This window comes from Sphaerodactylus townsendi, linkage group LG05 (genome assembly GCF_021028975.2).
Source record: "Sphaerodactylus townsendi isolate TG3544 linkage group LG05, MPM_Stown_v2.3, whole genome shotgun sequence".
In the NCBI taxonomy this organism is placed as follows: domain Eukaryota; kingdom Metazoa; phylum Chordata; class Lepidosauria; order Squamata; family Sphaerodactylidae; genus Sphaerodactylus; species Sphaerodactylus townsendi.
Genome location: NC_059429.1, coordinates 79,886,058 through 79,902,927, shown reverse-complemented (window position 1 = coordinate 79,902,927; position 16,870 = coordinate 79,886,058). Strand labels below are relative to the sequence as shown.

General features: G+C 42.1%; 1 protein-coding gene across 3 annotated transcripts in view; it reads left to right on the top strand.

Annotated features, from left to right (window-relative positions):
• TBC1D22B (TBC1 domain family member 22B) overlaps positions 1 to 16,870 on the top strand; it is a 49,422-nt gene that overhangs the window by 16,587 nt on the left and 15,965 nt on the right. For all 3 annotated transcript variants that reach the window (XM_048497572.1, XM_048497571.1, XM_048497573.1), the window contains exon 8: positions 4,294 to 4,408. In XM_048497572.1, the coding sequence (XP_048353529.1) occupies positions 4,294 to 4,408 (115 nt within the window). The remainder of the gene's footprint in view (positions 1 to 4,293; positions 4,409 to 16,870) is intronic.

Genomic DNA, 16,870 nt, shown 5'->3' with positions numbered 1-16,870 from the left:
TATTTGTTGTAAGCTGCTGAGAGCCTGCTTGGGGAAGGGCAACCTAGAAGACTAATAATAAATAAAGAAATGAGAAAAGATCTGCCACTCAACTGAGCCTGCGACAAGATGGGCCCCAAGTTTTTTGCACGACAGCTGTCTATTTAAACTAGTCCAGTACATCATCAGTGATTTGCAACCTATTCTGAGTAGTAATACATCCTTCTCACAGGCCTTGGAACTATATAGGATCCATTGCAAAAGTATGGTTCATTCTCAAAGCTAAGGCAATACACCTTGAAGTTGGAGGTGGAGGTGGGGGTGGGGCTGAACAAGGATCTTAGGTTCCTAACTTACTGTAGGTGCTAATATTTTACAAAAGCTTATTTTGACATTAATATTAGTCTTTAGGGTACTACTGGACTCCTTTATAATGAAGACGGGGACACTATTTTTGGCAGCAACCATGTACCTTTCAATACATCTAAATGTGGCTGAAGTTTCATAAAAAGAGACATTCTTCCCTGTATATTAAAAAATGAACTATCAAGAGAGTGGGCAGCTGAATACTCATTTTTTCTGCTTAAAATCTGTTAGATATTGATGTTTATGCTTCGTTTAATTACATTTAGGTATTTGCAAAACATCGACATTTTCTAACACAGCAGGGCTAAGTTTGATTTCTGTAGGTATTTTGTGTCAAGTGACTGGGAATAGTATCATTTGACTTGGTTTCTTCTAGGGAAACGAACAAAAATTAGTGACCTGTTAGACCAGTTGCTCTGTGCACATATAGCAAGAAATCATCCCGTTAGTATTCTGCGTAGCACAATAGAGGATAAATTTTCACTGCAGCAGTGTCATTTGTCTATGTCCACATAGCTTTTTAATGATAGAGCCAAGGATATGAGACAGTATATGACTTGATCGGAATAGCAATAATAAATTAGAAAAAAGTTGATTTTGTGGTAGAGCTCAAAATCCTTTTGTGAGACTGATTCTCTTGAATATTTACTGATGCCTGCAGATCATGCATTTTCAGTCAAATCTGAATGGACTTAATCCATTTCAGAGATTATGTAGCAAGAAGGAGCAGCGTACTCTAAGAGCTGGTAGTTGGTTTGAGTGTTGGGATTTATGGTAAGTAATTCAAGGACTTCAAAAGCCATGCAGCCATGAACTTTAGAGTCTTTTCTTCAGATTTCTAAAGCATAGAAGCACATGTTCAGTTCCATAAAGAAATGTCTAGCAAGGCACTGTGTTGTCATCCTTGACAATAAAAGGCCTATGAGTGTTCTGAGTGCTGGATAAGGCCAGCTATCACATAGTGTTTCTTAATGTGTGGTTGTGGGGAGGAGGGGGGGGGATGGATTCTTGAGAATTTTCATTTTCTCTTAAAGCCCTCTTCCCCCCCACTAGGTTTCTTGCTTTCACTGTTGACATAATCTTTCAAAAACACATGGCTGTTGCTACAGCAAAATCTTCAGAATTCAGACTGTCTCTCTAGTTCGCTTTGTATGACTACCAGTTCCTTACTGCAGCTTCTTGATATATTAAATAGGATTCAAGAAACAGAAATACACTTAAAGAATAAATAGGTCTGTTCAGGATGTACACTTCATACTGTATTTTCTCAAAAGGAAGAAGCCCTTCCTAAAAAAGAAAGGGTTATAACTTAAACATGAAAGCAGAGGACCCTGAATTTAATTTTTTTTCCAAAGAAAGGTAGCAGTATAAATAATAATATATAATAAAATAGAGTACAAAAGAAAATAATGATTTTCACTTGTTATATTTAATTGCACTATAACTATTCACAAGGAGAATGGGTCACTGTTTCAAATTATAAAAGGCAAGAGGCTAGCTTTTTAAACAACCCACTTTCACGAGTCAATCTACTTGCCAAAAGCTCAGAGAAACTGATTGACCGGCAGTGCAATCCTGAACTGATGTCAGTGAAGTGGATTCCGCATGGGCCAAATACAGCGGTGTGAAAACGATGTAAAATGGTTTAAAACGGTATAAAAGGGTTTACACCATTTTCACACCGCTGCTTTTGGCCCATGCGGAATCTGCCTGAGTTTAGAAGTGTGTAACGCTCCTTATGAATTCACCATTAAGCCCCCTCCCACCAGTTCACAAGTCTTTCTGTAGGCTCAAGTTGCATTTTTCCAACAGAAAGTGTTATGTGTCTAATCCAACTGGACATTTAAAACTATCTGCTTGCCTAATCTTCTAACAATTGTCAGACAAGGAGCTGCAGTTTCTGAAGCTCGCCTGTGAGCCCCCTGACTCCTCTCACTCCCTGGAACTCAAGGCAGCTTGAAAGGCAATATGTGTAGACCCAGGGTCATTTCTCCTGCCAGTCTTCTCTGCTGGTGGATGAGGTGGCACACACTCTTTGAAGCTCTCCTGCCCTCCCTGTATGTGTGGGTAGTCACCTCTCACACTTAGCAGATCTGTATACTTAAGTGGAAAATATTTTCCTTTTGAGTAAATACAGGACATCTGAGGAGTTTGGACCAATGAAATCTTGTATTAGAAAATGTTTTGCTAGTCTTTAATATACCTCTGGACTGCTGTTTAATTTGTTTATGCAGGTTAATAGGGTCATCCCTCGGTCCTTGTTATATTATGGAGTTAGTTCCCCTTCTTAGGCATGCCTCCCCTCAAGTTATGATGGAACATTCTTCTACAGTCCAAACACACCAATGCTAGGTTCAGAATAAATCATATGTAGGAAGCAACATATATTTAGAGGGTCATGCCATGTTCCCAGGAGTAATGGTTGCCATGCTGTGTGCACAATTAATTGCCTGCATGACAAGGCAGTGTGTGTTAGTTCCTTACTGCAAGGTATGGTAGAAAAGTTGATTTGCCTTTATGCGTGCACCAGGGATTTTTGGGAAATGCCAAGTATTGGGAGTGGGGTGGAGATTGATCAGCATAGAAGACAGGGGATCTCCAGTATAGGTCTGCAGTTGCCTCCAAGTTCTGTTAAAGGTGTTATATAAGGTTGCCTTGCATGTTAAAAAATTGAAATCTTTTGAGATCTATTTTAAAATGGTAGAAAAGGGGGTTCATTCATGTTTAGTGAAATCTGCAAAACAAACAACCCCCCTCCCCCAGTCCCAGTTTAGTATAGACTTGCCAGTGGCATCATGGGAGCATTGTTCAACTTCTTATTGCAAAATGTGAAGTGTACTTCCAAGCTGTCTAATCTAACCAAGAGGTTTGGTAACTGATAGCTATTGTGTTTTGGAGCCAAGAGCAAAGCTGCGGTTTGAAGTGAGAACTGTACATGTCACTTTTATATAGGAGGAAAAACTTGAGTGAAGGATTCACCAGTCGCAGTCTCTTTCCCACCCCCACCCTCACCCCACGGCCAAGCTGGTCATGTCTTGCTTTGCTCCATTCCATTTTTGTTCCTTTCAATCAAGTTCATCAGCAAGAAAGAGATTTCAAGAAGAGGCAAATCAATGACACACCCACAACCCTCTGCGGGGCATTTAGGTATAAAATCACGGCCAGATGTTTTGTGATGGTGGCACCTAACTGAACTTCTCCAACATATGAAGAACTGGTGCACGAGCAAACACTCAAATACAGATAACCTACAATGCTTAATAAAATATAATGGGTTTGCATGCACGATTAAAATAAGTTGCGTATTTTAATATTAATTCAGTTAAGTGGTAAGTGCTTATGAGCTGTCCTAGTTCCTTGGTTGTCATTGTCTAGGACTCTGGAGGAAGAGAGGGGCATTTCTTCCTTAATAGTTAGGTGAAATATTGCCTGTGTGTTTGTTTCTTTTTCCTCAGAATGGATAGGAAATGTTTTTTGTAAAAGAAAAGTCAATCCTGCTCTGGTGCCCTTGATTTATGGCGGAGTTCTCCACAGAAACAGGAAAATAAAAAAAGCCTATAGTGCTCTGCCTCTTTCTCTGAAGATGTTGTGAAAATGAATTTGAAAGTTACTGAACAGGGTGTTTCCCTAGGCTGCCTCTGTTTTGCCTCTTGTCTTTGTGCAGTTCATTGCCTTCAGTGCAGACCAATGGCATCACACATGTTTGATAACTTAGCCTTTCCTTCAACTGTGTCTACAATCCCATGCCAGATCTTGTCTGAGACCCCATAGTTATTTCATGCTGGGTTGTCGTGCATGGTGTATTTCTGTCTGTTGACACACTTTTCTTGGGACAGCTGGGCCTTCTGTACCCTTTCTTCATTTCCCCAGCACTCATTAGACTTCCTACTCTGACTGTCCTCTGGGCATGGCTAACTTAAGCACCTGGCTTTCCTTCTTCCTCTCTAGATCTTTGAACGAATCCTGTTTATTTGGGCCATTCGACACCCAGCCAGTGGCTACGTGCAGGGGATTAATGACCTGGTCACTCCATTCTTTGTCGTGTTCCTCTCTGAATATGTTGGTAAGCGATGTTTGATGGCTGCAGTGTGCTGTTACCCTTGCTGTTAAATGCTCAAATTGTCATAATCAGATAATCTTTATCACGCCCAAAATGCTTTGCTGTTGGCTGTTGTATGAAGCTAGAATGCATATTAATCTATTTACACTTCTCTCCTGGCCTAGGTTTTGTCAGTAGCATACAGTACCTAACAGTGCAAGTAGGTATGTGGGTTTGCATGCATATTTAAAATATTTGCATATGGCCAATTGGCCATGCTGGCAGGGGCTGATGGGAATTGTAGTCCATGAACATCGGGAGTGTCATAGGTTCGCCACCACGGGCATACTCTATTGAATAATGATAGAAACAATGTCAGTGATAAGATCATGGCTGGAATGCAGTAGGGGTTAAGTCAGGGGTGTCCAACTCTGGTGTTTCAGATTTTCGTGGACTACAATTCCCATCAGCCCCTGCTGGAAATTGTAGTCCATGAACATCTGAAGCACCAGAGTTGGACACTCCTGGGTTAGGTAGTCCATCCTATTAGGAAAATAATGCAGTTAGCAAAATGGAGGAGAAAATGTAATGAATGGGGAAATCCTGATGTTTGGTATGTAGGTAAGAGGAATTGATAGCGTTCTATGCAGCTACACATCTACCCAGAAAAGCATACAGATCCTTCCCAGTCTGGTTTTAGTCCTACACGGTCACTGCTGTCACCTTTTTTAGATTTCCTACTAAAAACTGATCTTCTGTTGAATCAGACAAGTATACTATGTTAACCAAATGTAAAGCTAGTATCTTGCTTATTGTTGAGCTGGGCTTGGAATTCATACGTAAGAATGTAATGGGCCAACAAATTCCAGTGCAAAGTGTAACCAATGTGGTGGTCCTTCTTCTTTTTCTTTTCTTTAAGAATCTAGAGTGCATCTTGGGATTAGTTTTACCAGTTACATGTTTTTTGAACTTTTACCACTTCATATGTAAAAGTGTTATCTTTGAAACTAGAAGGACCTAAAAGATGCCTGTTGATCAAATAATACCTGAAATTATTATGTGGACATGTTGGTGATTCATACTTATGCTGACACAATTTATCTGTGAAATTATATTACATGAGTAAATAGGTTCTAGGTGTAAGAGGATGCATGCATTCAACAGGATTTGTGAAGTTATTCAATTAGGACTAAGCACATGAGCTGAATTTCAAAATACCATTCCTGTCAGTACTAGAAAACAGCTCTCCCTTCACTCTTCCAGGCAAGAAGCATCTAACTTTTAAAGTCTAAACTTGTTTCAGTTTCTGTCTGCTGCCTTTTGCCTGGAATGATAAGGTATTACAGATATCCCTCTTCTGGGTTGTGGAACATCTGCAACTGGAGCTACCTTATCCCATTACGAACTTCCTTAAATAGCTGCTTGTTATCTATAGTTTGAGCTTTTTCTGCACATACTTGTCCCCTAGTAGCACATTATACAGCATAAATAACTGAGTCAGCAAGCCTGCAAGGGCTCCCGAGGGAAGTATTTGTGTGGGAAAGGACTCCTTTGTTTCGAGATAGGGGTTATTAAGAGGTTGTCTCCAAATAAACTCTTGCTCATGCATTTGTGCTGACACCTGTGCTTCTTAATACTGGATTTACTGGTCTTACCCATAGCATCCATGCTCAGTGATAGATTAACCTTGGTCTGCAAGATCATTGCTATTCATTAACCCCTTTTTGGTAAGTGCAAATTTTCATTTCCATCTAGTGCCCTCAGAATATTTTGAGGGCCACTGAGAAACATCCCACAAATTGGGCTGGTGCTTTGTACATATATCTGTCCAATCAAAGTTTATATGAGATTCTTTCATGGACTGTATGAGGGCCTGGAGTATTTGCAATTGGAAAACATAGCAAGGAACTTCGCTTTCCAAAGAAGGGTGTGGGTTTATTAAACTGTTCATAGATATTGGAATTATACCATTACATAAATTATACATTTCACATTGAAACTGGAATTGGACTGACCAGGTGGGTAATTTTTTCAAAAGAACATTGAAGAGCTGGAAAAAAATACTGAACTGGATAACTGAATCATTTTTCCTTGTTTTCAGTTGCAAAAGTTGATTGGCACTGCCCAAACAGTTGATGTAGCAACTTTAGTCTTTTGTTACTTCCATAGGCTATTGCTCTTGGTTGTTCCCACCTGTTTGAATAAATCTCTGCTGGATTCCCAGTGAGGTTCCTGGTCAATGAAATGTATAAGTTCTGCCCTCTCTGCATTTCCGCCTCTCTTTTTGTGTTTGCTCCTCTTCCCATGGTGTTCAGTGTTGTCTGCCTGCACAGACTCAGCTGCCTTCATGAGTTGGCAAAGCACTCAAGCACTTCTGGGACTCTTCTGGGACTCTGCCAATCTATATATTCATGCAGATCTATGAACTGAGTGTCTGCTATGTTGACCAGAGGAATGATTTCAGCTCAGTATTGCTGAGGACTGCTTGTTTTAGCAGGTAGCATCTGACAGAATAGTTTGTTGTCAGGGCTGTCTGCAGCTGTGGTATCTGTTCAGTGTCCTACAGGTGGAGCAAGGCTGTCAGAGATGCCCAATTGGTACATCTTCTGAAGGGTCAATTAGAACAGACATGCCAGACAGTAACATGTTCAAACGGTGGTCTCAAGTATGGTTTGTTACTCTCATCAAAAGCAGGCAGGCACTTTGGAATGTGTGCATATTTAATGGGACATAGAGGATCAAAGTGGCTCTTAAACGTTTATCTAACAGCAAGTTATTTCATTCCATTCAGTCTTGCTATTTTGATAAGACAGTAAAGATTGTGATATTTTTTTCAAAGCCACAACATGATAGCACTTTCACAATTGGATATAACAAGCCAAATTCTCCAGGTTAGACTATTGTAAATCCTCCAGGTTAGACTATTGTTAGACTACCTCCAGGTTAGACTATTGTAACTACCTCCAGGTTAGACTATTGTAACTCGCTCTACACGGGCCTTCCCTTGCGTTTGATCCAGAAACTAAAGCTGGTCCAGCATGCGGCGGCTCGTTTGCTCACAGGGGGCGCCTTCCGTGATCATATCCAACCTGTGTTGCGCCACCTGCATTGGCTTCCAGTTGAATTCCGAATCATCTTCAAGGTGTGTGTGTTGACCTTTAAGGCCTTACGCGGCCTGGGACCCCTCGTGCACTTCTTCGTCGGAATCCGCATTACTCCCATATAGCTTACTCTTCTACCGCCTCTTAAGCGTTCAGCAGAGGCCAATTAACTGGTGGTTCCTGGCCCCTCAATGATGCGGCTGGCCTCCACTCGGGCCAGGGCCTTTTCAGCCCTGGCCCCCGCCTGGTGGAACACTGTCCCTCCAGCTGTCCGGGCCCTGCGGGATCTTGGTGAATTCCGCAGGGCCTGTAAGACTGAGTTGTTCCGCCGGGCCTTTGGAGTGCCCAGTCGCTGACTGAGTGCCCCTTTTTATTCCTCTGGTTTGGAGTTCCCTTTTGCCATCTAAGGGACCCACTTCTTCATTCTGCTTCCCCCCTCTTTGGGAGGGTTTTAATTGTTTTTTTTGCGTGACGCCATCTTTGTTAATTTTATCGCTGTGTTTTAATTCTAATTTAATGAGGTTTGTTTGTATGGGTTGTAAGATGTATTTATGTTGTGCACCGCCCAGAGCCCTTCGGGGGTTGGGCGGTATATAAAACCCATACATACATACATACATACATACATACATACATACATACATACATACATACATACATACATACATACATACATACATACATACATACATAAATGCAGTTTGAAACATAACAACTCATGGTTGCATCTTATGGACATCTTTGGTGTGTGGACCTTGGTGACCCTGGACACCAATTTCTGTACATTTCCTGAATAGCACTGGAACTGCCTTTGTAAAATGGTAATATTGACCATACATGGTATGAATGATAGTAGGAAAGGAAAAAATGGAAAATACTCTGCTCAGTAAAAAGTATAAATACGAATATTATTGATGATCTAAAAAGCAATCAAGTAGCTGTCATGCAAAGTTATCTCGGGAAGAGAATCATATTTTGAATCAGTCCCATTTTTATATGTGAGAAACTCTGGTCTTGGGACATTACTCCTAACTGCATTTTTACCTTCCAGTGTTAAATTTATTCTAGAAATAGGGGTTTTTTTTATTTAATTTTTCTAGCCTTTATCGTTCACTAACTACTCTGTCAGCCTCCTAGTGATGTAAATTTTGATACTTGGATTGTAACCTTCTCCCAATATATTTATCTTGGGTTATGGCCAGATGACAAACAAATGTGATGGCATAGCAAGCTGGCATATGTGTGAATTAAGGAAGCCAGCAAAGTGGTTATTTTTAAAATGCAGCTTTTTTGTGCAGTTATAGCACAGACAGTGGATTTGTGCCCAGTAAGGCAGAAAAAACACAGCCTTTCTTTTTTGGCAGAGCCTTGCATGTATTAGCCAGCACTTGTGTTTGGCTGTACTTCTGGTTGAAATTAATTTCACTTGCTAGTTACCAGAACTATTATCCAAGCTTATTGGTGGAATCCCACTCCAGAGAATGTTGCTCTTCCCAACAGCCATATCTCTAGTCAGCTGAAACTGTACATACTAATTCTCTGCTAACCTGGCCCCATAATGCCCTGCACTTTGGTGTCAATCATAGCCACATTAGAGTTGTCCTCATGCCAGCCTCAAGTAAGTGTTTCAAAGATGTTGGCTGCCTTTCAGTTCCTTTTGGAGTCATAAGTTGAATATTCAGATTCTTTACGAGGGACCTATGTAAGGTTTTTGCAGAACAGATGTTTGTGCTGCGCAATATGCTCAAGAGTGCCTTTTCCATAGCTCTTATTGGCTCTTGGCTCAGGTTTCCAAAGTTTATATTGAGTAGTCTGTTGGGAGCCAAGGAAGAAGGTAGGAGGGAGCAAACTGGACATACTGCACCATTTGTCTTTTATAAGCATGACAGTAAGTTGGGTGTGACACAGCTGCTTGCTATCTTCATCTTTCCTGGGTAGTTCCTTGTCTTGACTTCTCACATGTTTCACTTTTATCACTGGATGGGCCTTCCCATTGAGTAACACTGCATTTCTTTTAAAATGTTATTGTAGGCTGATCGGTGAAATGAAGCCTTCTTCCTGGAGGTGGTGGTGGGTTAATTGGATTTTCTAACTCTTAAAACCCTTTGGACAGCAATCTGCAGAATGAAAGAAACAGGCGTTTCAGATGAAACAGACTTGAGAAGAGAGGGATGCTACACTGTCATTTTTGTGTACTGGAAAGCATCAGACACATCATACTAGGAAGTCAGGATTACAGCAGTCAGTGGAGTACAGTGATATTGCTCTAAGACAGGGGTGTCCAACTCTGGCACTCCAAATGTTCATGGACTATGATTCCCATCAACCCCTGCCAGCATGGCCAATTATGGCTGATGGGAATGGTAGTCCATGAACATCTGGGGCGCTAGAGTTGGACACCCCTGCTGTAAGAATCCTTCCAAAAGCTTTCATGTCTTGCACCAACAGAAATTGGTCTCATATAAGTTGGAGCTTTATTTACTGCATTTTTCTTATGTGTGGGACCAGCCACAGTAGCATTCAGTCTATTCTGTCCCTGCAGTCCATATGAATTCTATCAAGAATTCAGTTTTCTCTTGCCCACTGACAGGCTCAAAAGGATTCTAGAAAAGCCAGCAACAGCCTTGTGCCTCCAAGTGTGCAGGATTTTCCTCATACCATTCCCCCCTCCCCCTCTAAGGAACTGTTTTTGAATTTCCTATTTAGCAGACATACTGAAATCATAAAGTAGAATATGGTGTTTGGTGAAATTGTGGAGGTCATGACTCGCAACCTCCTCGGTTCCAGGATAAGCAGTTGGACTGAAATAATCATCGTCATCATATATCCCCAGAGGACCTAAAATATAACAAACAATAATAACCAATAGAGATTATTTTTATGAAAATGTTGAAGGCACTCAAGAAATTAATGTTTTGGGGAGAAGTATTACTTTCTTGAGCGCAAGTGTGGTGTAGTGTTTCAGAGTGGCAGACGCTAACCTGGAGAACCTAGTTCAGTTTCCCATTCCTCCACAGGAAGTCTGCAGTGTGATCTTGGGCCAGTTGTAGCTCTCTCAGAACTCTCTCAGCAGAGGCAGGCAATGGCAAACCACTTTTGAACATCTCTTGCCTTGAAAACTCTACAGGATAGCCATAAGTCAAATGTTCTCTGATTACAAATTGATAAGGGCAGTTCATCTTAGCTGAACCTGTTTTATCGTTCAGCAGCATTTCGTACAGTCAACCATGATAATTGGATGGATTAACTGCAGACCATATGTGAAGTAAAACTGCAAGTTCTTTACTTGTTGGTCCAAATGTAAAACCCAAGAACACAGTCCATGTAATGATCCTCTGAAGACGCCAGCCACAGATGCAGGCAAAATGTCTGGACAAAATGCTACTAGAACATGGCCATACAGGCCGGAAACCACACAACACCCCAATGATTCCGGCCGTGAAAGTCTTCGACAATACATAGTCCATGTAATACCTTTATTAGGACCAATCCAGTGACACATAGCAGTGTGCAAGCTTTCAAGATTCCCAGCCTCTCCAGTGGCTCTGCTCTTCTCCCTCTGAGCCACAGAACATTTTTCTGGGTGAGTTCCTACTAGCCAATCAGGAAGGCAGCAAACAAATTCTTCTTCCTGTTTAGCTTGGGATCGTCCTCCCCCCCCCCTTCCCTCTCAATTTTTTTCCTGCCTCACAGGGAATTGCAGCTAGCTTGGTTGCCTGCACTAGTTTCTCTTTTCCATTCTACTTACTCTTATTCTAATTTTTCTACTGTATTCCCTTTCTTTATCTTCTCTCCTCTGGGCTGTCTCTATTTTTTCTGACTTCTGTTGAGGCTGAGGGAGGGTGAATTGAACTGAAGATGCCTCTGGCACAGATTGGATTCTTGGAGGCTTGTAAGGTGTTCCTCTGGGTGTCCAAGCTAGAATTGAGGCTATGCAGGATGGTTTCCTGTAGGAGGACAACCTGGAGGCTCTGATAACAGCAGGAACCGAAGAAGCCTTTAGCCAAGCAAGCACCACCTGCAGGATGCTTCTGCCTTAGCAGTGTCGTTGCATCTGAGCTATCTTGCATCTTGGCAAAGCATGCCAAAAAGACATGTGAAAACAAAATGGCTGCTGCCAAGCAGTCCTGTCCTCCCATACCAATGCAACAGGCATTGAGGACCTGGAGGGAGGCCCCTACTCATGAGGAGGTATTCCATCAGTTCAGAAGGTCTACTCAGAGTGGGAGCAGCAACAAATCCCCGATCTGGTAACACACCTTTGGTCCAGCCCCCTTTCCCCCTCCCAACTTGACTTCTTACATTAGGGAGGAAATGTTAAAGCTTTGGCAGCAGCAGGTTGCTAGCTTTCCACTGGCTCAGGGACTTAGTTGCCCTTCTTCTCTAGCCAGTTCCTGGGAGGGAGTGGGGGGCCAACAGATGGCTCATTAAGGCTGCTGAGAAGCATGGAAGAGTGAGTCCAGATAGGGCTCCCTCTCTATTTTCAGTCAGTGACTCTGAGTCCTGAGAAGAAAGAAAGTTTTTGTCTGATGGGGAGGCGGTGGAGGAGATCCAAGTCCCTGAACAGTCCCTTTGCTTCTTTAAGACTGAGTGTTTTTAATACATTCTTTCTAAGGTCTTGGCTCCTACAGCTTTAAAGGACTATTAGCTAACAAAGGAACTAGACAAACCAGAGACTAATCAAAGCTTAGAACAGATTGCTTAACCATTTTGGCCAGGACCATGGCTTTCATGGTAGCAGCTTGCCACTTACTCTGGCTCCGGGCATGGCAGACAAACTTCCATTCAAAGGCCACAACAAGCTGTTTGGGGATACTCTCAATAAGATCCTAGGGGAAACTAAGGACAAAGCTATGGCTATGCCCAGAAATTTGAGGAAGTTGACTTGGACACCGGAAGGGAACTCATCCTTTCGTTCCTAACACACCCTCCCTAGATTTCAACAGGACAACCTCAAGTCAGATTTCCAAACAAGAGTGGGTCTTTTCACTGTAGACCTAACTCCAGACTGGACCCCCACCCCCCAGACCAGAACATCAGGTCCTCCAAGGTGTGACTCGCAGAACTTTCTTGTGGTGGTTGGGGGAAAAATTACAGAGCTTCAAGGAGGCTAGGATAAGCTCATAGACAAATATGTGATAGAGGTGGTTTCCAGCGGGTTTGCAGTCAAGTTCCTCCCCTTCCCACTGGACTGCTTCCTAACATCGCCTGCACCCTGAAAATCCAATAAAGAAAAACAGCAATTCAACATATTTTAGCCATTCAGTCATCGAACCTGTGCCTGCTGAGCGCAACAGAGGCATGTACTGATTCTGTTTACAGTACCAAAAACAATGGGAATTGGAGGGCCATCTTGAACTGACATTTCAAGATGGAAACCCTAAAAACCAAAGCTGAGGCCTCCCAGCCCCAGGACTATCTAACTTCTACAGATCTCACAGCATGATCCAGAATTCTAGCCTAAAATAGATTCTGAATTCCACCAATAGTGGGAGATTTTCCTTCCATTCTTTTGCCCAGATTCAAAGCACCCAAAAGAAGAGGTGTGGCCCACCTTCGAAGTGAGAAGGGTGCTTAAGACATATATAATTCGGACTTGACTTATCAGAAAGATGGAGACCCTGTTCATTGCTGCTTCTCCTCCCAACCTAAGTTGTAAGATATCAGCATCTACTATCAGCCGATGTCTCTAGAACTGCATTGTTGAGGTACCCAGGGGCATATTGAGGATCTCAGGCATATCATAGCCCATTCTGTTAGAAACATAGCCACAAAGAACCCTTTGTGAAGAATGCCTCTGTTGAGAAAATTTGTAGAGCTGCCACATGGTCATTCATTACAACATTCATCCAGCACTACAGAATAAATAATTACTGTTTCACTGACATGGCTTTGACATTAGGGTGTTGCAGCATATTCAGGACCCGTGGTATAGATTTACTGCTCTTGGAGGTCCCAGAAGATGTCCTCTAGCTCAGAGGAAGAATGACCATTGGATACTCACCATGAAGGATCCTTCTCCTCTGAGCACAAAAGGACATCTTGTCCTTCTGATTCATTGTTTTTTCTTCTTTTACTATCCTGATCTGCTTCTCTCCTGTTATTATTCTAATATTGCAGACAACTGTTATTTCCATTTTTTCCTGTTGATGTTTCCTTTCAGTATTCTCTATGTAGATAATTAGATTACAGTTGACTGTTGTTTGACATGCTCAGAAGTGAGAGGAAGGGGAAATGATCCCAAGGCAAACAGGAGGAAGAATTTGTTTCCTGCCTCCCTGATCGGTGAGTAGGAATCACCAAAAAGATGTCCTCTTGTGCTCAAAGGAGAAGGACTCTTCATGGTGAGTATCCAGTAGTCGTTTTCTTGTTGGTATTGTAATAGGTGAGTGTAAGATGCCTTGAATTATGCACAATCTCAAGGAAGTAATAAACTTCTTTAAATGCCAGCTAAGTGGACATGAGTTTCTTGTGAAGAGATGTCTATTAGCCCAACTGGGTCCTTTTGGCTATGCTAGGTTGGATAGTGAACAGGAGAAGGTGAGATAAGAGCTTGAAGTACCCAACATCCCACTCCCCCCAGAACTTTGTAACTTCCAGTTCAGCTGCCTGTCTCTGCTAGACCATACTAGCCTGTCTAACTTTCCATGGAAGAATAGCATGAATGCTTGCTATGTGGTATTTAAATTCTCTACCTGATTGTAAGAAACCTTGTAGTACTCCTCTGGTGATGCCCTTTGTGATGCCCATAGCACTGTAATGCCTGCTGATGGGATTCCTGGGGCCAGTACCAGCTTTCCTCCCTTTCACAGGATCAAGAAGCTCTTCAGAGGAGTACAGGAGGCATCACTTTGATGTTTGCAGGGAGCAGCCATTCAGAAACAGCTGCATCCATCACAGCAGGATTCTTGGTTTGGAACCTGCCAGCACTTTACAATTGGCCCCTGTGCCTGTTAGAGACACTGATTTATGATTCTTTTAATACTGGGAGGTATCGTGTAACTTTAGATTCCATCATTGCTGGATTTTTATATAATTTACTGATTGGATTTTCCTAGCGTTCTGTGTGTGTCAATGGATTGATGTTTTTATTTCATGTTGCAAATCATCCTGAGCCCCACTATTGTGTGGGGAGGGGGGGAGTATTAGTACAATAAAAATAATGATAATAACACCTACTGTTGGTTCTCAGAATTCAAGTTGTTCTCAAAGGTTGCAGGCAAGGTTGGAGGCCCATGTGTTACCTTGTCATGCATTAGAATTTTGATTTAAAATAAGGCGGCAATCTTTAATCAGCAAACTGATCAACAAAGGGTTTAGCTGATTATTTGGTTTGGAGGGAGCCAATTTTAATCAGGATAGATTTTAATTGGTAAAGTTGAAAAGGAAGGGTACACCTGCCCATATTTCAAGCTTCTTTGATTCTGGTGTGTGATTGCAAAAGGTGAAAAAATTATTAAAGATAGCCCTTTCCTTCCTATACAGTAGTGGTAGTCTTATCTTACACTTATTCTGAATCTCAAATAGCAGTCTATGTTGAGGTTTAAAATATAGCTGATTCATCAACCAAATTGGTGGATAACAAAAATCTAAACTTCTCCCAGTAGCAGCCTTTTGAACTTGCAGCAAACCCTTGGAATGTGAGCAATCCTATGGAAATTCAAATTAAGTAGATTCAGAAAAACTGGGAAGCAAACTAGAATCTTTCTCAAAGACGTTTTCATGAGGTTCTTTTAATGCCCTAAACTGATTGCAAGGGGGAATGGATGGGAGCTTGCTAAGCTGAGGGGTCTCTCTGTGCGAAGACACAGCCATCAGTTCATCATTACCTCAGACACTAATTGCTTTGAGCTACATTCAACTTTCAGGCCCTGGCTGGGGAAGAAACTGTTTAAGAGCTGTTATGCTTTTATGACTGTGTGGTCTTTTCACAAACTGTTGATGACTGTGTGTTTCAAAGACTCTGGGTGGCTGCCTGGGAGCAACTTCCATCTCCCCTCACTGGCTGCCATTGCCTGTTAATCCCCCGCTGCCATCTCCATTACTCTAATGCTCCTCATCTTCACTTGGCTGCTGTGCTGCTATAGCATTGGTGCCTTCCTGCTGTGCTGTGATCTCTTGCCTCCAGAGTGTTGGTGGTTTAGAGAGGGATCAGTTCATGGCAAAGACAGCACTCCAACTACAGGAGACAAATAGTTTGGGCTCCAACAGACAAAATAGAAGAGGGAACACTCTCTCTTTTTGTTTGTTTAAAGCAATAACACAACTGCTGCTTTATGACATACCAAACTCAAGCATGCCTTTCTTGATAAATCAACTTGCCTGGGGGACCTGGCTCTTAATATTCATGTTTTTCATGTTTTTAAAAATCTTGGTTTTTGAAGATTTCACTCAACCAGTATAAGTGCATTCCTATCAGTGATGAACGATGAATACGTATTTATACAGCCAAATTTCCTGGTTACTGTCTCCAGCAATCTGGCCGTGTCAGCGTCCATGCACCATTCACAACTGGTGGTAATGCACAAGTATATGAATTTGGGTTTACAGAAATAAAATATGGATTATTTTAAAGATTTATGCCCTGTCCTTCAGTTATAAATTATATTTAAGATGGTTCACATTGCTCTCTGAATCACCAGAAGTGTGAATCGGTTGAAACTGCTTTTCATAACCAAACTGACATGAGTGAAACTGAGCTGAGTTTGATATTATGAAGGAGCAGTTGAGTGATTGCTTCACCATGCAGAATCACCACAGTGTTGCCAAGTGTGATTTGTTGATCCATAGTGCTTTGGATGCTAAGGAACTGTTTAAAAACCAGACAGCACCCAATGAGCCAGTATAGTATAGTGATTAAAGTGCTGCATTAGGATCTGGGTGAGCCAGGTTCAAATCCCCACGCTTCCACGGAATCTTGCTGGGTGACCTTGGGCCAGTCACATACTCTCAGCCTAAGTTACATTACCGGGTTGTTGTGGAGATAAAATGGAGGAGAGAAGAATGATATTCATTGCTTTGGGTCCCCTTTGGGGAGAAAGGCAGGTTAAGTTTAAATAAGTAAATATATAATAACAATGAGGCAGCTTAACTTGGCAGCTTGACTGTGGCAAGCATCTTGGAGAGTTGAGTGTTGTGATTAGTCCTTCAAACTGTTATAACAGGAATCCGGGTTCTGGATCTGCTAATTGAATGCATGAAGCAGCTTTGTAGTGAGTCAGGTAGAGCAGGGACATACTGCCCAGAGGGACATGTGGGGGTAAATGCCCCCGGGCGCCACATATTTAATCACATGGGGCCCCCCTGCAAAATCACCCCCACACCCCTCCTTGCACCAGGCCTCTCCCTCCCTCTTCACCCTTGCAAGTCTCTGGTGTGGGTCTGG